General features: G+C 38.0%; 1 protein-coding gene across 1 annotated transcript; it reads right to left on the reverse strand.

The window, feature by feature from the left end:
* Positions 1 to 2,275: 2,275 nt before the first annotated feature.
* On the reverse strand, positions 2,276 to 20,821 carry COPB1 (COPI coat complex subunit beta 1). The gene is made up of 22 exons (XM_084287087.1): positions 20,530 to 20,821; positions 18,624 to 18,775; positions 17,738 to 17,967; positions 16,950 to 17,119; positions 16,168 to 16,282; positions 15,470 to 15,562; positions 14,989 to 15,126; positions 13,827 to 13,946; positions 13,309 to 13,416; positions 13,069 to 13,215; positions 12,498 to 12,643; positions 11,411 to 11,507; positions 11,019 to 11,179; positions 10,227 to 10,347; positions 9,609 to 9,836; positions 9,258 to 9,437; positions 8,532 to 8,676; positions 6,890 to 7,009; positions 6,294 to 6,439; positions 4,752 to 4,841; positions 3,841 to 3,996; positions 2,276 to 2,600 (listed from the first exon to the last, which is right to left on the reverse strand). The coding sequence occupies exons 2-22, from the start codon at positions 18,712 to 18,714 to the stop codon at positions 2,541 to 2,543; spliced, it is 2,862 nt and encodes a 953-aa protein (XP_084143213.1). The 5' UTR covers positions 18,715 to 18,775; positions 20,530 to 20,821; the 3' UTR covers positions 2,276 to 2,540.
* Positions 20,822 to 20,911: the final 90 nt, after the last annotated feature.

A 20,911-nucleotide genomic window follows, 5' to 3' on the forward strand; every position in this document is an offset into this window, starting at 1 on the left:
CCCCTGGATTTTCTTCTCTCTTGGTTTGGCTTAAAATAGTTGAGAGAACAAAATCCCCCTCTACCCCTCCATGAAAAGCAGCATACCCATGTAGACAGAGTTTCAAGGGAGAGCAAACATAACATCTTTCTATACTTTTCTCCCATCATCCCTCCCAAACTTACAACATACTAAGCAACTAAGGTGATATTCTGATTATCTGTAATATATCCCTGTGATTCTGGCGTAACTTCACAGCAGGCCATGCAACCACTCTGAACTCCCATTGCTGTGAGATCATGTAGAGACCTAACTTCATTATCAGGGCAGAGCTGCATATGCAGGGCTTCAACTCCTGCTGGTATGCAGCACATGCACTGGAACTTGCATTAAAAAGCATAACAATGCCAGAACCCAAAAGGCATTTCAAAACGTGCAAAGCTCTCTGAAGTCACTCAGCGAAACCACGTTACACACACTTACCACCTCTAACATTTACTAGAGCTGGATTCTACCTGCTATTGCAGGCAAAAGTTTTAAGTCACATCATAGTAATTAATATCAACAGTATCTACTACTTATGTCTGAGACATATTACTGTGACTTATTCAGTGCTCGCAGAAGCACAAAAGGAAATAAGAACCTTCAGAAGTAGCTTTAAAGTTTTGTTTTTTTTTTCCTCTGCTCAGACATTAAGACATGGCAACAGCCTCTCTTATTTATAAAGACCTTTATCATATTGCATGTAATAAGTGTGTGTGCCTATGTGAAAACAGTAAAATAAGCCATAGCTTCTGGAAGTCACGTATGTCAAATTCAGAATATTTAATAAAAGACACAAGCTTCGCATCTGTTACTGAGAAGCCTGTACACAAGTACATACACTGGCGTACACTAATGCAAATTTCGGTACAGGCCACTAGATTCAGAATGGCTTCCACTGCTAATGGCTCAAAATATAATAAATACTGACAGCTGACTTCTGTTGACTTTGTGATTTCTATCACAAAGATAAAATGTACTCAGAATTCAGAATTGAGCAACTGTTTCAGTGCAATGCTTCAGACGTTGACAGGTCTTTTTTTTTTTTCTTCACACTATGGACAAACTATACTCTTCTAGCACCTAAGCTTAAGAACAGGATAGGAACGAAAAGGAACTAAGTGAACATAACACTTATATGGAGAGATGAAAGTGAGCTGGCAAAAAGTAATACTGGGAAGAGTAGACAATGAAATATTTGTATGAATGTCACTCATTAGCTCAGGTTTAGCATTGTACTTTTAAAGCTATCCTTTAGCTGGATAAAACACAGCAGCCTGGAGTCTTTCATTTCCGATTTTACATGTGTGCTCTATCCTGTCCTTACTCAGAGTGCAGAATAGGTACTTTCATCACTGAGGCCTTACATGGTTTGGAAATCGGCTACTCAGGATACTAATTCACTTCTCTTCTGTCCTACTGGAGCAGGACCACAGCTGTTCAATTTCATCAGGAGGACTTTCTGCCAGCTGGAAGAGTTGCGTTGGCTCCGGAGGCTCTTCTGCAGAATTAATTGCTTACAACAATTTAACAAATTCAGATTAATGCTCAACAGATTCAGCTAAATGTATTTTCAATCTAATGTGTACATGCTTTAATCTACTGCTAATTTGCATAACACTTAGTAGCCAAATGGTTTTCATATCCTGACCTGAACTCCACTCACAATTCTTCCTTTTCCACAAATCCTCAACATGGTTCAATTCACTGCTTTTCAACGCAAGATCACTATGAGTCTCACTCCTTCCTTCCTCAGCTCAAATACATGGCTAATGGCTGCATCCACTGAAAACACTGCTTACATTTCTACAGCTTTAATATTGCAAGTTGCTGTCTTTCTTGCTTTTAACTAAAAAACAAACAAACAAAACCACAACACTGAGGATGTTATGATTCTTGTGATGGTAATGTTCCAAAAGAGATTTAAATGCTAAGAAAGTTTAAGATTCTACTGCTTGCTGGAAATGGATGAGTTTTAACAGTGTCCTTTTCTGATATTATAATCTTGTCTGTGCCAAGTGATTACATTACTGAACCAACAATTAAAAAGATGCAGCCTTTGATGTAGTTGTCAAGCATATACTACTACATTAGAGTATTTTAAGTGCCATGATCACGTTCACATAATTTAGGCCTAGTCATTACTGTAAACACTTTCAGAAAGCAAGAAGCATTTTCCTAGAGTATTAAAATAACCCAGGCTGAATATTCAGTACTAATCAAATACCTAATTTTTAATTTACACACAAGACAGTATAGGTATAATTTGTTTATTGTACTGTGAGGATCAGTATATATTAGAGACAAAGAAAATATGATGTCCAGGACAAAGGAAAAAAAATTAAGTTTTGCTCAGTATCAATCATGAAGAACCTATAAATTATCTGCTGGAATGCTTTCAGCTCAAAAGCTTGGCTTCTACAATTACAGAACACTGAAGAATATACCATGTTCTGGATCCCAAAAGCCACATACCTACAGTTAAATTGTGAAAGACCTGAAAAGACATTACGTAAAATTTATAAACTTGTTTTCTTCTGAGACAGATTGATCTTATCTCCAAGGCTCAGAGCCATTCCCTGTAAGGAAAAAGAAAGAAATTTATGACACAGATAATTAAAAAAATAAATCACTTTATCTATATTAAAGTGAAGTTCCATATACAGAAACCTATGAAGCTAGTGGCATGGGAAACAAAGTATTTCTAACTGTCCACTTAGTTACATAAATTCTAGTGCACACCTTCTTACCACTAGGTAAAGGCTACTAAGCTTGCCTTCAATATAAGATGCAGAAAAATAAATAATTTTAAGCCTTTTGACTTTCTACTCATTGGAAGCACACTCCCACTGGAGAAATTACACCTGTTAGTCCAATTACTCAAATTCAGCTTTTGGAAGTCTCAGTGCTGATAGTAGCATTTAACACATCAAGGCTACAGAAAATAATTTCACTACAGAACCATGTTGCACAGAAACTAAAGAGTCAAAAGAAATTACCCAAGTAAATCCACCTAATCAACAGCAAAATGATCTGAAGATGAAATCAAGCTGGTATATGCAACCGAGTGCAGTCTTATGTAAAAAGGTCACTGTAAGCATGTTAAAAACATTAAACTACTCCAAAAGCTTTGCAATGACATCACAAACTAAAAGGTTTCTTTGTGAAAACTGAGACTGCCCTTTATTGTATGCTGTGTAAAAAAAACTTTTGTTAGTACAGTAGCTGTTTTGTTATTGAAGTTCTAAATCTCTGTTTTTTTGTCAGAGGGTAGAGGTTCTAAAATTCAAAGCAGACTCATAGATATGCCTTCAAAAAGCAATTCTACTAAGACTTCGGGTTTTGCTTTTTTTTTTTTTTTTAAAAAAAAAAAAAAGAAAGAAAAAGAACCAGTGAACAGCAATTAAATGCATAAAACTTCCTTTGAATGAGAAACCAAAATGTCTAGTTCAGTAGGAAAAGACTGCGAAAGCTCAGGGGGCAATTTATCTTTATTTAAATGCAAATGAAACACAACATCCTATTTGCAGTACTACGGGTAAAGATTAAGAAATCTTGGTCCACAGACCAATTTTATGGTAATACACTCGGAGAGAAGATGTTTTATGTTATAAATACGCCTAATTAGAAAGACATTTTGCCCCCTAACAAAATATTTGTAAGATAGTTTAAAAACTAAAGTTCATATATCCATCTAATCCAAATCTTTTCCCAGTTACCTAAGTACTAGAAATTGACTAACAGCCCCCAAAGTTGCAAGTTTTTAAGAGCATTCAGTACATTTTCTCAGAAACTACAAGAAGAAACAGTGCTCATTACCTGACTCTTTGCACGGATTCGTATGTGACCAGTGACAGGAGCATCTGGTCCAAGATGAATCGGCTTTTCAATGCTGACGTTTGCAAGGGCATCTTCTCCAAATATGGAACGCGCATAAAGATTGGCTGCCATAAAGCCACAATAACCAGAAAGTGCCTACAGAAAGCACATTTGAACTCTTCAGAAAGACCAAAATCCTTTACAAACAGGTTCTCATTCACTGTAGGTACAGCTAGACAGGTGTCAGTATTTAACATTTAAACTTCTGCTTTCACATACAGCTTTTTGTGAAACGTGCGAATCATGCAATGGAAAGCAGTGGTTGTCTTTTTGTAAAATTAAGACTGAAAGATACGCAATCTGTGTTATTTCTTAGAACAAGGTAGGATGACATTTTATGGTATTAGGTAATGAACAGCAAAAATGGTAAAAAGAGCAAGTAGGTAGTATGCCTATTTTAGCTACTATTTATGTATTTGATAATATCTGGTATACATACACTGTGTATCTTGGCAACAAACAGCTACTGTACATATTTTGTTTTACAGCAAAAAGGCTATATTATCAAAAGAAAGGTTAGCTGTGAGAGAGAAGGAAAGAACTTTGAACTACATAAAGAAGCTGTATGAAAACAGACGGTTCATCAAATCTGTACATTCAGATTTTCTTCTAACTTAACAAGAAACAGTTAAAGTGATAAAGTGACGATAAAGTGATAAATTAAATTGTTATTTTAATAACAATTTGCTTCTTACTCGTTTCAGGGCATTAAGAACTTTGATGCATATATACTATTTTGTATTTTACACAGGCATTTCTAGTAATATGTGTAACTGATGCTAAACAATTTAAAGAAAAAAGCAAATGCACAGAAAAGGGTGTCACAAAAAGACTCCAAGCAAATAACTCACCTTCTCTGGAGTAAGGCATTTCATATTGGTTGACTTCAGTATGTGCTGCAAGTATTCATTTAGATCGATGATATTTGTATTCACAGTAACCTTCACAAACAGGAAAAGAAAAAGGACAATTACTTTAATCAGCAGCTCAGGCATTCCTGAAACTAACCCTTCTTCAGTTCCCTATAAAAGAGATTGCAACGACATTTCTCCTCAAGGAATACCACATTGAGAGAGCTAGCTGGATGCCCCATCATGTGGTGGATCATGTGGTGGAATCACACCAAATCTTCATCTCCTGCCATCCACTCATTAAGGAGTGGAAATTACATTTTATTATTACATTTTAGAAGCTGTGTTAGGTAAATATGATATTCTGTTGTTGAACACACAGATTCTGTACAGCAAATCGTATACTTTTTTTCTGAATACAGTTTACATGTTGCCAGAAGACAAAGTGGTATCTAGACCAAAAGCTTGCTTTTAACCAATCATAAAATTACTTTCATCTTTCCCTTCTAGCAACAAAACTCCCTGGGCTGCCTTGACTTTCTCATACCGAATATTGTAGGTATTGTTTAAATTGCCTTTTAAAATCTATTTTAGAATTTGTTTCCAAATTGCTAAGGCTTCACATATCATTGGTTAAAATTTATTCACAAGTTGCCTTTCAGGCACTTACTTCCAGTCTCAAGTGAATACATGTGAAGATACGTGTAGCAAACAAGGCTGTACAGTTTGTGTAAAACATCTCATTCTGTTTTAACATTTCTAATCCATTCTTAAATTATATTGCTCTGTCATATGAGATTATTTTCTTTAAATCCTTATAAAAACGTCCTGAGCTAACAGCGTGGGCACCCTCTAGTACTAAGTGTACCCAGAATTTTGTGTGTATGCAGGTATTCTGTGTATCATCTGTAAGTACTCTGGATGTTATTGCTCTAGTAATAACAGTTATTCTGCTTGTAGGAATAAAGTTATTCTGCTTGGAAGCCATGGAAAATCCTGAAGCAAGACACATCATTTCAAGAAAGAGGACAGTATATTTCAAAACTGGAGGGGCTCAACATTATGAATAAGTCTGCAGTCTCAGCAAAAATTAAAAGCTTTGCTATTTCACCTTTGGACTGAAACACACAGCAATCACCCTGCAATTGACACCTTCCATACAGGAGGTAAAGCTCAAAACAAGTACTTCTTTTGTAAGAAAAAAAGGTACTGCATCGCTAAACTTGTGAAAAATCAGAGAGCAATAAAAGAATGAGTTATTTGGGGCCAACATCCAATGCATTTTATCAACTATACAGGTTCTTTAAGAAAAAGAGACGCTTTTTATGTTTGGAGATAATCAGTGGCACTTACACAGACATGTAGACAATGAATGCAGCCAGAGCTATCTAGTGATAAATACAATATAGGAAAGAATCACTTGTATTACAGAAACATCTGAATGAGGTGTATATCCTGAGATAATGAGCCAATACAGAGCAAGAAACAAGATGCTAACTTATCCAGAAGAACCCAAAATAGCGTACAAAAAACAAAACTAACTTTGTTTTCCCACTCAAATTCTGCCCACATCTGTCTGAACTCCGCATCTGTACAGGAAGCTGGCTGGATGTAATCCATGATGTCAATGTGAATGTCACTGAGAACCACACAGTTTCTGTCGCTGGCAGCTCCAGAGACATCATACACTGCGATATAAAACAAAACACATTCATATTTTAAGAAGTGAGTCTGCAATAGATAAGGGTACCCAATTACCACCTGCCAGCTAACAACAGTCAACACTTGCTCAGCTCAGCGTTGATCTCCACCCTTCTCAGGAGCTTTACCCAAGTTGCCACAGAACTTTGAGTTAAGTGCATCAGCCTTTCAAGCAAGGCTGCCCAGCTCACTTTCAATGCAGAGACTTGGGTTCAAGTATCTTGCTGACCATCATTCTAAAGGCAGCACACCCCACCATGAGTGTACATAAAAGTGATACAAATTTAAAAAACAAAAATTCATCACAAAATACTCATACACAGCAGGCCACTTGATTTCCTTCTCCAGTACGAAGTGTTTTATGTATTTATTTTGGAACTCATCGAGCCGTTAAGGAATGCTGCGTGTTAATTTTGCACATACAATTGTTTACTTACCAATATTACCAAAAATGATTCCATTCTCTGTTGAAGCAACTTTGACATTAGCTTTAATGTTTGCAAAGTCATGTGGAGCAAGAGTCAAAGGAGATGGTTTTTCCACAAGTTTTAAGTCACCTGTTTAAAGAAATTGGGAGGTGGGGCGTCAGGAAATGTTACCAGTAGTCAAAAGGTTAGCTTTTGGAACAACGTTTGTATTCTCTTGGGATTCAACAATAAAGCCTATAGAGCTGCACTAAATCCCATAAAGGCATTACTTTGTGTTTTTTGTTGTTGTTGTTTTGTTTTTTTTTTTTTGTTCATTTCTACAGTTCCCTACCCACAAGACAAAACAATTTATATTCCATTAAGAAATTTCAGTTAACATATTAGTGTACTCACCCCAAATCCACTGAAAACAAATGAAAACACTGACCTATATGGTCTTCGGATTAAGTCTGGCAATAGTTTTTAAACAAACAGCAAACTTAATTCTACCCTGTGCTTTAATCACCACCAACATCAAAATACCTAGCCCCGCCATCAAGTGCCTCAAACCCAAAGTTCAATGTTCGGCATTGCATGGGCTAAGCTATCTCAGAACAGGTCAAAGTATCCTTTATTCTGACTGTAACTGTTGCCAGGAAACAGTGAGAGCTATACTTTTCCTAGTCCATCAGCAACAAATTGTGAGACTCTTTAGTTCTATCAGTACAATTTGGGAACACAGCATGAACAGCAGCAGGTCTACACATGCAGGAGTGCTCCATCACATTAGTGGTTGTTTACTTTGTTGTGGTTTTTTTCTTTTTTTTTTTTTCCCCCAAGTTATCTGAAGAAATCAACTATTAGCTACAGCATTCCCCTTTACAGAGTTGATAAATAGAACGATACACAGAAACCTATTAAATAATATATTTTTATCTCTATCACTAGTCTTATCAAATGACTTAAAAACATGAGGAAGCTGATGTCCTTCAGTCATATTTACATCTACTAAAAGTATGTAACATGTTCTCCAAGTCTGCTGTACACACATTTCAACTCCTGACTGCCAAAACATAAGATAACTAACAGGAAATTGGCTACTCTTCTTGGATTATCTGCTCCAGTCCCAAACCCAAAAGTTTCTGCAGCCTCAGTATTGTTCAAACATGCCACCAGTACAGCTGTTAGCACAGGGAATAGTTTCAGCTGAGTACACACCGTATTCAAGCACTTCTGGATGAGCGCAAGAATCACCCAGGGCAGATTGTTTTTAGTGCCTCACATTTGCTCCATGCCAATCTGGATTTTGTCATCTTGCTCTACCGTAAAAGTACAACGAGGAATAACTACATCGAAAACTTTCTACATATCAGGAAAAAGGGAAAATAGAACACTCTTTTTCCAGGAGAAAACACACCGACAGTTCAAAATCTGATTACTGCGTGTGACATCTGATGCTATCTCTCAGTGCCAATAGATACAAGTATTCCAGCATTTGGAAGGAAAAATATTTTTAAGGGAATTAAAAAAAAAAAAACTTTCAAAATGTCAACTAGCAAGGATAAATTTGTAAGTATTTAGAAGTGTTTAAGTACCTACTTACAACAGGGTGTCAGTACCCAGCAGCTCACTGTTGCCAAAGAGTTGCTTTGTTTCCACCAGTACTCCTTACCTAGTGTGGCGAGCTCTAGCGTGCAGTTCTGCAGAGTATCACTGGTCTGGTTTACCACAAGCACATCCAAAACAATGTCGTACTGGTTGACGTGCACGTACGCTTCTGCATAAACAGGGTCTGAGAAACCTGTCAGCTGAGTAACCTGCAAAGGAACAGAAGTTAAGGTGTTTTTCTCATAAACCATTTCAAAACAAGAAATCATGACAAACAATGCCAAATTAATACATTCCAAGTGAATTTGTTGTTTTTTAGCATGAGCCTCCAAAACAAAGAGAACAGGCATGCAAAGAGGCTTCAATTTCACAGAACTGTCTTTCTAGAAAGAAAATAGACAAAATAACTGCTTCAGCTGAACATCATGAATTTAGTCTAGAAAATATATAAAAGTAACATTCTGGAAAACAAAATTCATATTTCTTGCATAAGCCTTCCAAAATAAACCAAATCATATGACTTATAGCTAAATCACAGTGATTTTCCATGTTATTCATACAAATGGATTTTTAATTCCATCCTTCCTTCCCTATCCCCTTGTGTGCACACTACAATTTGTAAAACCCTTCCAGATGAAATGTGTTCTCAACTGAATTCACAAAATCATAACACACACATGGGTCTTTCTAAGCATAGCCTGGTTCATTAGTTCCAGCCTGCATCTCCCATAATTGATCCTGCACATGAGCAGCACAAAGGGAATATAATTAACGCTGACTTTTAGATTACCTTATTAAGTTTGGATGCAAGAGGATCAGCAGCCTCTTTCCTCTGTGTGTTTCCCATTGCTGCAAGAAGGCTGAGCTGAAACTGGTCTTCTTTTGAACTCATTTCGTTTTTAGCAGTAAGCTGCATGAAGGAAATGGGATCATCTGGCTGAACTGTCACATTCCTCTTCTCTGATTCTTTCTGCAAAAAGACAAATATTCACAATTTCACAATTAGTTATGAACCTTAGCGCAGAAAACAGTCAAATAATGACTAAATTGAACATAGTCAAATGGTGACATTTCTGGGACCTGCTTGGATGGGAACATCAGTAAAAAATGATTTTATGATTATGTATTTATTATATCTCACCTTCTGGGAAAGTTTCTCTTCTTCTAGCTTGGCTGACAGCATATGAGAGAGGGACTGTCTGCACTCTTTGTTGAAAATATCATTCATAAGTGGAGAACATTCTGACAAAACTTTCAGACACAAGGAAATACGATCTACATCATCATCTGTAATTGGCTTCTTGGGAAGAGAAGACTTTCCCAAATGGAGAATAGTGGCCATCAGCAACATAGCTTCAGCAATGAAGGACTGAGAAGGAAGACAAAGGAAAATAGAATGGAAAGTGGTTATTGCATTTTTACACAGCTTTACAGAAATGGTTCTTTCTGACTTATTTTGTAAACAGGTGCAAATTAAACTTGTAAATATCTATGGAAAAAACATTTTTTGTAGTTGTCTAGAAACAGAAGTACCATGACCTAAGAAATCATCTAGGCAGCACGTCTGGAAAGCAGTAGGCCCTATCTGCAACCCAAATTACTGCTACTATACAATTCTGTAATTGGCATATCACTCAGGACTTAACCCATTTCACATCTGCTTAAAAACCCACCAAACAACAACAAAAAAGAGACCAAACAAACAAAGACCCAACAAGCTGTTCTTTGCAACTACAGAGAAAGCACAGATATGACTTACATTTTGTTTCTTCTTTTCCTGAACTAGTGACACATATCGTAAAGCAATCTTAGTTAAAGTTGTAGCTAGGGAAGCTGCAACAAAGAAATCGCCATCGAGCAGGAATCCTCGTAATGGAGGTCTGCAAAGACAGACAGTTATCAGAAAACTAGTTTTGGAAGATACTTTTTAAAATACTTATCTTCATGCATTAGTGTCCATGCTGTACAGAAAACAAGCTTGAAAGGTCTGAAGTTGTTTCCCCCCCCCCAAAGTATTTTTTCCAGATGGCATATACAAGCCATGTCGCCAATTCCACACAAAATACAGAGTGAAAGATGTATTGAGTAATCTCCACTCTGAGTATCATAGCACTAAGGTGATAATGAGCACTCAAGACAAAGTAGCCCATCTGCAGTAATTAAGAAAATATAGCAATTGTCTTATCAATGAAATGAAATATAGCAGAGGTTAAATAATGCAAGGTGATACTAAGAAAAAAAAGAAACAGTTTTTACTCTAAAGGCAATACCTCTGCATCCAAATAAAACTGTAATGGAACTTCAAGTACACATTATAAAGAATTATATAGAATTCAAGATACTGTAACTAATACTGTCCTTTTTGATATGCAATAAGATTTGATTGCAAATATTCAGCAGTTGTGCAACTTCTTGCCAGATATCATCTATTTGAGATAATACCTTAAAAACAGGAAGTCACCTCAACCACTAAACTCTACATGAGAGAGAATACCACTTAAAAAACAAAACAAAACTGAGTACTCCCAGTTTAGTATGACATCTTAAATACCTGTCTTCTTCTTTTTTGGCGGGTCGGGAGCTACTTAGAGCACTCTGTGTCGCGTAAGTACCCATCTCTGTCACCAATTTTTGAGCTGGACCAACAGACACTTCTTCTTCAGGTTTTAGCTCACCAGCTTCTTTCTTGATCTCAGATTCTACAATCGGGATCTAAACACAAATAGGTAGATGTTGAAATATATACAGAAGCCTTCTGCCCACGCATAAACCTCATGACATTGCATACAATGCCTTAGATCCCTCTCAGAACTCACCAGACCCTGCAGTTTCTTGTGCACACACTATTATATCACAAAACCCTGTTCCATCTTAATTGATTTTTTAGCACACTGCATGTAGTAAGATAAACCACAAAAAGCTAGTATCATAAAACAAACACACCTCTCCAAGTGATCTGCGAACTTCTGTCATTACACTCTGTATATCTTCCTTTGTGCTGCAGTACTCTCCAAGGATCCACAAAGCTCCTCGATAAATCCTAAGACAAGAACAGTAATTTAGTCATGCTTCAATGATAAACGTACATCAAGAGAAGCCACTGATAGCCAGGTGGCCACGACAAGGCCAGCCTTGACAAACTCAAAAGGATGCGATTGACAGAAAGCAAGTTTGATGAATAACTTTCATTCTTAATAAAATAGTAAGTATAGCAAATAAGATTTCTTCTCAGCTTCTAACTTATTCCACGTGTGCTATGATTGATATTCCTAAAATTAAATTTCATTATGATAAAAAATAACTCTGTTGCACATTAATAGTCAGCTGTAATTTCTCCAATTACCTAAGACAAACTAACTTCTCGTCAGACAGGACAGAGTGAAAAAAAAAAAGAAGTATGAGTGAAGATTAAGGAAAGAGTAGCAATGTTACAGTTTGTTTTTGTTTTTGTTTTTTTTTTTTTTCCTTTCTCTTCACTTAACGACGTAATGATGGAGCAAAGAATTAGAAGTATCCCATGTATTGGAAGAATCGCAAAGCAGTGCGTGACCAGGAGAATTTTCTGTGTAAGACTGAACCTTAGTATATCCATTACAATGCCAAGTTTTTAGTGCCCTGCAAGATACTCAGGATGCTTTGCAGATTCATATCTTAGATTTTTTTTTGACAAATATACAAATATATACAAATATATTCCTGCTGCAATATTCCCTTATTAACTCTATGTCAACAAATATACCACTTCAGCATTGGCCTTCAACAGTACTACCCACTAACAAATACGATTAACAGTTACATCATAGAAACAAAAGCTGAAGTGCTTTCCTTCATTCAATGCAACAGTCACCCGATCTATCTTATGTATTAACAAGCAAGAGGGAAACTATGCCTCTACAGGTCATCTACCCCCGGCATCTATTGTGTGCATGGGCTGCAAGGCTGGCAGTACATAATTAATGACAGTACACATTCAATGCAAGAGAGGCATATGGTGCTCCAGTATTGGTTTAGTATCCTAGTTGTGACTCACTTGACAGATTTAATTGCGTGAAACACTTCAAGCATCTTCTCAACGATAAGAGGTCTGAGGTTATCAAATCGCTGGATTGCTTCCCGCACAAATTCCAGCACATCAGCAGCTGCTGCTTCGTTGTTATCACTAAGGAACTCCATCAGCTAGCACAACAGAGTAAATATGAGCACAAAGAACAACAGTTATGTTTGCACAATTGTATTTCTTCTCCATTCAGATGCACATACATCTCTTATTTAATAAAGCTGAAGTCAAACAACCTTAAGTACATTTCAATCAGTTATCATGATCCACAAATTATTTTTCTTATTATAGAGATTATTGCACTTTTTAGTAAAGGTACTTTTCAGCTCGCGTTCTTCAGACATTTAAAAATAAAAGTCTAAGATGACAGTAACTACAGTATCAAAAGCTCCACATCTCCTTAGTGATTAAAAATAGCATTGTTTATTGAAGCCCAATATTAGAAACACCTTAGCTTCACTTATTCTTTTGTGCAGGTGGTTAGCAAGTATTTTGATACAGCTAGGACATAATTAAATGACGATAGAATTAAATGTTTCCATACCACTGGAATAACATTCGCAGCCATGTCTGGAAACCGAACACTACAGGAATGCAAAGTCCGAACAAGCAGCTGTCTGTATTTGTCGGTATCTTCATGCTCTGTCACATTATTAGTCTTAATGACTTCTTTCTTTAGAACAATCACAAGCTGCAGAAAAGATCAAATACAATTGAAGAGAGCCATGTATTTTTCCAAAGAATTAAAATTAATGTAATGAAATGCAAGTTATATATATTTTACCTCCTCCACATTTCTTGAAGAGACAAGATCCAGAGCCAGCTGAAGGGTTTTTTTGCGCACTTCCAAATCTGGGGTACTCAACACCCTGAGGATGTCCATAACTAAATCCTAAACAATAAAAATAATAACAGCTTTATTACTTCAAATGACTTCCTCCTCAGGCAGTTCTAATTTTTAAGTCCGTAACGATTTTCAAGGACATTGTGGAAACAGAGTATAAAATATACTGACAAACAAGCAACATACTAGGGATTAGCAATCTCACAGTGTTCATTTAATGTATTTTAACATTTACCAGGCAAGCTACATAACTAAGTTAGGCAGCATTTACCATTGTTAGTTCTTATGCAAGCAATAAAAGCAGTGAGCCTAAGCATAAAAGGCCGTTCATTTAATTTCAAGAGTTATATCAACTGAAGGTTTAAATTTCAGAAGTACATTTTTCACTACGGTATCTTAAAACATTTAGGGAAGGAAAATCCTTCAAATAAGCTTGCAGGAAAAGAGAGCTTACATACCTGTAACACGCGTTCATGGGACGGATGCTCCTTTAATTCAACCAACCGATCCAAAACAATCAGTTTCACGTTATTATCACTCTCTTTAATGATCAGATCTATGTAGCATTGGGCAGCTGCCTAAAATTAAAAGGATCAAAACCATTTTTTAAGTAACGGAGAGGAGAAGCAAGCACATTTCTGTGAGAAGGTCAGGAAAAGACAGCTTCTACTTTATTATTAAAGCAACTACTCAATAAGTTGGCACAGAAATGAACCTGAGAACAGTTTTCAAGCTTTCTGGTGAACTGTAAAGATGATTCCACCAGGTTGTTACAACAACCATACAGGAAGACTAACAGTGGCAGCAGCTTACAATATATAGACTTGGTTTCAAATTCAAGCAAAACCATAAAATAATAAATTTCTTTGCATGCTCTGGGTCAGTTCTTAAGTATACAACAGGACATGAAAATTAATTTAAAACAGATGCCAGTATTAGCATATCTAGGTAAGGCTTCAATGACACCTTCTACATACAATATTCGTACTCAACGAAAACGACTACACTAAAGCAAGAATGTAAGTATTGATACACTTTCTGACCTTTTGAAGCTATCTAAAATGTTTTTTACTTTTAATCTAGATGACAATATTCTATTTTTGAACTTTCAATACAACTTTAGAATTTCTGTGTGTTCTTAATCAGCTGTACAAAGATAAATATATAAACACAAGGTCAAGCAATACTCATTGTAAATCTTCAATACTTTACATTTCCACCCTGGTCTAGAAAGAATAATATTTATGAGTAAAGAAAGTAATTCTATGTCTGCAAATCTTCAGCATTTGTCTACTTTGCCAAGTATGCCAAGAAGACTGCAGGTTGGTAGCAACTACTGGAACAGTTTGCACAGTATTCAAGCTTGTCCACAACCAAGTGAAGTGAAGTCCACTAGCCACAGGTCTGCAAAATACAGTCTCAGTATTTAAGGGAGGAGGGCGGGGGCGACATATGACATGAAACAGACCAGTTTTAGGAGATATTTTGAGACAGTTTCAAATGTGAAGTGTCAAACACTCCATTTCACTGAAGCCTTCAGTCTTTAGAAGTACAACATACAGCATACAGCATTATAGTACACTAAAAGCTACTGAAATGTCTGAAAACACCAAATTATACCTTGATTGCTGTTGGAGCACTGGAGAGTGTAACCAGTGTTCCTGCAGCTTCATATTTCACAGCAGGACTCGATGACTGCAGTAAGTTGTAGATGCAGCGAATAAACCGAGCCCTTTCTGATGGATTTGCATGACACACCTAGATTCAAAGAACAACGCATCATTGGCATATAAAGAAAAAAGAACTGCAACCATATAGTTAGTAGAATAGCAACTATCTTACTACGGGGAGAAAATCAAGCAAGAGTTGACAGAACTTTTCTGGAGATAAGAACAGATTTTTCCAACCCTGAATGACACTTTACAAAAGGTAATAAAAAGCTTTTATTGACAATTCTATGCAATGCTACAAGGTCTTGACATGGACTAAGGGCTAGCTAAAAAGCCTTTCGCAACTGTGTCCTACCCTTCCATAAAGCAGTCTAATATAATCTAAAACATGCATCTATCTTTCAGTGTGCCACAATACATTTTCCTTTTACCTTATAAATTAGTTCAACAATAACCAACTGCAGTATGTCTCCAAATGTCTGGACCTGGTCAATACAGGTACTCAAATAATCCAGTGCTCGATCCTAAACAAATAAAAGAAATTATTCTAAATTATTCTGAGTTCTCAGCTACATTTCAAAGAAAAATGCATTTTAAAAATTGGAACAGAACCACATATATTCAACCCTTCAAGTTTAAAAAAAATTATGAAAAAACATTAAACCTAAAGAACAAATTAATCCTTTTTGTATATATAGAGGGCAAAGAGACAAGACTAATTGGAATCAGGCACAAAATTCAATTATCACCAAAGTAACCAAAACACTGAACAGAAATCGCCATCTCTTTCCCATATGACTGCAAAAGCTACCTACAGAACTAGATAATAGAGTATTTCTCAGTCTAGTTAGGCTTATTTGGCAAAACTGATTACAGTTTTCAGCAGCAATGTATGCCTTCTTCAAATACAGCAACTCTCCTTTTAAAGAAAGACAGCACCAACAATCTGCTTTAATTTATTTGCAGTTTAGAAATACTCCACAAATGGTGCAACACTGCCACATATTGTTGTGTTTTTGTTTGTTTTTAATGAATTTAAATAGTTTAAACTTCCAACAAACTACTGGCTAGTTACCTGCAACATTTTCAACTATTTAAACCAAATGAGTTTGAGGGCAGGTATCCTTACCTGATCTGCATGAATTAGCATCATAAATGCATTTCTTTTGCAGCTTGCATCCTTCTCATTCACCAGGAAATCATGGATCAGTTCGGGAGCATCAGGTATAAGATGTTCAAAATTTCTTTGAAAAAAACACAAGTAAAAGTACTACTGGTGAGAGATAAAACACAGCTTTTAACTGCATATCCTAAAGACAAGAGTTTACAAAATTGAAAGAGGATGAGCAGTGATACATAGCTTTTGTGTAATTATTTGAAACTAAAGAGACTCAGCATAAAAAATTACCTGCTATCATGACAGCTAAAACATCACCAGAACAATGATTTCAGTTTAGTAGTAATGTTTAGTCACACGGTTTAGGTGAAAAAAAACAAACACTGCAATACTGCTTAGTATGTAACTGTAGTACATTAGGAATGTCTCACTTTAAATAAGTTTGTGTGTGTATAGTCCTATAAAGATTCTTCTGTATTTGTAAGTGCGGACAATGATTACTATTAATGAAGTTTAGATAACTAAGAAAGGCATTTATTTGCCATACAAATTAACCTGCGATATAAGGATCTTAGTCACATTTCAGATGGCAACTGCAGAACGTTTCACTTTTCCAAAGAATGACTTTACAGGAGGAAAAAGCAAACGGACAAACAAAAAAAAATGTATCAACCTTCTCCTTCTCCTCCCCGCTCCCACCAAATTAACAGCCATTGATGTATGTTTATGAGGTTTCCAAAGCTGCTAGCCATGGTCTTCTTTACCTACAACGTGAAAGAGTTTCTGGCATTTACCTATAAATCGTGTAAATCGCAAGAACCGCGTTTCTGCGCACATAGCTGTGACGATGTTCTAGGCACGCACGAATGGCTGGCATCAAAGGTTCCAACAGTTCAGCTTCTTTCAGCTTACAGAGAAAACGGAGTGTAGAGCCCCGGATAAACTCATTTGGGTGCTGAAGATCCTAAAACCAACAAGCAGCATATTTGAAATACCAGGCTTTGCATCCTAACCGTTAAGCTCAGATGAAGCTCTCCAGAGAAACCTCACTGTGACCTTTCGATACTTAAAGGGGTCTTAGGAAAAGACAGAGAAGGACTCTTTATTTGGGTAGATAATGATAGGACAAGGGGGAATGGTCTGAAACTAAGAAAGGATAGATTGAGACTAGACATTAGGAGGAAATTCTCCACTGTAAGGGTGGTGAACAGGTTGCCAAGAGAAGCTGCGGATGCCCCATCCCTGGAGGTGTTCAAGGCCAGGCTGGATGGGGCCTTGGCCAACCTGACCTAGTGGGTGGCATCCCCACCCCTGCCTGCAGCAGCGGGGTTGGAGTTAAATCATCATGAAGGTCCCTGCCAACCCAAGCCACTCTATGATTCCATGAACACGCTTGCTAGCCTTTGCCCACACCAAGCTTTTTGATGGTTCAAGTTCCAACTGTCTATGAGGACACCTCATTGTCTTTTTACGAAATTCACCTTCTTAAAACACTGATATGCATTTTATATGACAGAAAATCATATACTTTATAGAAGGATGCTGCATGGGAACATGAGAAATAAAATAAGCAACAGGCCACCTTTCTGTAGGCATCGCACACGAGGATCATTTCTTGCAGAAGCCTGCCATCTGGAGTGGTCTTTGGCACTATCTCCCAAAAGACAAGCAGCAGTTTTTTGATGGTATGATCTTGAAGAGGCAGCACAAAGCGTATGATGGTCATCAGAAGCCCAGGCAGTTTTTCACCGTTCAGAATCATAATGATTACTTTCTTCAAGGCCTCCGTCTTTAACTTGACATCTCCTTTTTCTAGAGAGGACAGAAAATTCAAGAAAGCAAATCATATTAATTACATAGTCGGGAAGACTAACACATCATGGTCAGTTAACAGGAATACCAATCTTACACATCAAAAGATTCCCCTGAAGAATGCAACACAGAATCCCAATAAAATTCACATCCTTACTTCTAAAAGCATAAAGAGGAAGAAAGAGATATTTAAACAGTGAGTCTGGAGTTCAGATTTATTCTTGTGATCAATATATTGGAATTAACTGAGTTAAACAGATTCTACCACTGCTTCAATGCATTTAAACAGCATTTTAAACCAGAATACTCCAATGCAGCGCTACAACTCATTATGATGTAATGATATCTAAATATCTAATATCTAAATCCACCCAGGTCCATCAATGTATTACTTCACACAAAGACTGTAAGTGATTTTAAAGTTTTGCTCAGAATTAGAAGAAAAATCACATAAGATAACCACAACGAAGTTTCCCAAAACACAGCAAAAAGAAGAATTTACACGTTTTGGAAATCAACAGAACAACAAAAAAAAAAAACGTAAATGGACTTCAGTTTATAAAATGCAAACAATATTCTAGCAAATGTATCATGAGAGTACGCAAGGATAGAGCAGGCATAATGAAGTATCCTTCAAGTCATGGCCCATTACTTGCCTAGGTCATTTTTTAAGCTGATTTCAGAAGGTGGTTCTGAATCCATCGGGACATTGATTAACGTGTAACACACGTTCTCTGCAGCAGTCATGGTTCTTCCTTACAGATGTTTCCTCACTGGAAGAATTGTTTTGACACAAATATCAGACAACCTAAAATCCAAGCAAATAAAGACATCCCAAAGTTAACAGAGTTTACTAACAAACAACACAAAAACAATTTTTGCAACGGACTTCATGATCTGAAGAGACTGTTGTTGGATTTCTTGAGAAGTCACCTTCAAAAGACTTCCCAACTTTCTGTTACACTAAAGCATTCCTGCTAGTACAAAACAACCTGGAGCGTGAAGTTTCTCAAAGGAAAAAGCAAACAAACAAACACAGAAATGAAAGGAATTTCTTCAACACTGGGAGCACAGTTAAAGGCAACTGACACAGACGCCCAACTGCAACTGAAGGCATGAAGCAGCTTTTCCTTCGTCCGCTCATCCCTCTGATCCTGGCTGCATTCCCACTACCTTTCTTGCACTCCTGTGCCACTCCAGGTAAACTGACCAAGCTGCAAAGGCAGCCAAAAAAGAAACCAAAAACCTCAGAAAAAAAAAAGGGGGGATTAAGGGACGAGAAGCCTTCAGCCTATGAAGGAAGCTTTGAAGATGAGCACAAGACCTATCAGAGTAGAAACTGACGGTGGGAGAAAAGAAAAAAAAAAGCATGACAAAGAGGAAAGCAGGACTACCCCTTTACCTGCCAAGAACCATCAGACCTGCCCAACTCTACTGTTTACCTGTTCCTATGAGTGCTGACATATTAACGATATTAACGAGGAAAGATTTTTTTTCTTTTTCTTTTTTTTTTAATAAACAGAGGAAGAGCACTAGCATGTCACAGTTCTATCAAAGCCACTGTGTCTAGCAGCTGAGATTAAAAAAAAAAAAAAAAAAAGAACAATTAAGTTCAATTCTATTTTCCTGTTTGTTTCTTCCTTGTATAATAGACTTCTAGGATCAAAACAAGTTTTCTATTCCATTTATAAAGTAATGGGAAAATGCTCAAGTTTGAGCTTGCTCAGTTAATGCTATGGTACCAACACTAACAAACACAACAACTTCTTACTTATTACATGTCCAGATTTGTGTTTTCTAACTGTGTGAAGAAAAACGTGTCAAAAAATGACTACTATATGCTTTTATTGCAATTAATTTTTGTAGTCTTAGACTTACCTTTCATAATTCATTACAAAAAGCAAGATATCTTTTTACTCTACAACACGCTGCACATATTTTAAAACACTGCATGAAAACCCCACATTTAGTTTGTTTAATTGTTGTCACTACCAAATGCCAGAGCCAAAGGAACAAAGAGACCCCCATCGACACTTATGATTCCTCCAGAAGAGGGGAACACCAGGCTCCCCTGCTCAGGGCTGTGTCTCCTTGCAGATCCCCTTCCCTCTGGAGCTCAGGGACGTCCACCCCACAAGGCTTCCAGCGACACGATGGGTTAGGGAGTTGCTGCCTAGGGACAGCAGCTCCTGCCCTTCTGTAAATGCTCCCATTTACCCTGCAGCCAACACCACCCCACTCCCAGCCGGGCTGCAAGCACCGCCCCACACCCTGGTGAAGGACAAGGCACCGTGAGACGTGGAGCTGCAGCTTTTGAACAAATAAACGGATGAGAAAAGCCATTATGAGACCCAAAATCCCTTTTTTTTCCCCCTTTTTCCCATCAAACGGGCACCTCGGGCTGCGCAGTGCCACCGTGAGCCTCCCCCACAAGCACACAACCTGCGTGAGCGCCATAAACACCGTTAAAAAAATAAAATAAAATAAAATAAACAACACCGCGACCAGAGCCTTTTCAGAGGCCGCTTCCCTCAGCCCCAGCCGGCTGCGGCCGTCACCCACCTGCAGCTCCGCGCCCGCCTCGCCCGGGAGGCCTCAGCGCCCCGCAGCCGCCCCCCAGCGCCTCACGCAGCCCCAGCTCCTCCGCGGGGCCCTGAGGAGGAGGAGGAGGATGAGGAGGAGGAGGAGGAAGGGGGAGGCAGGGGAAGGGGCGAGCTCCGCTCCGCTCCCGTCCCGCTGTGCGCGGCGCGGCCCGGCCCTGCCCGCCGATGGCTGACGTGGAGCCGCGCCCGCCCGGCCACATCGATGCTACGGCGGCCGGCGGGGCCAGCCCGCGCCGCGGCAACGCGGAACGGGCCGGGGGGAGGCGCCGCAGGGCGGCCCCGCCTCCTCCTTCCCCCCGCCCGTCAGGGATGGGCGGGAATGGAGGGAAGCGCCTGACAAA

This window comes from Netta rufina (assembly GCF_964035555.1).
Source record: "Netta rufina genome assembly, chromosome: 5".
Classification (NCBI taxonomy): Eukaryota; Metazoa; Chordata; class Aves; order Anseriformes; family Anatidae; genus Netta; species Netta rufina.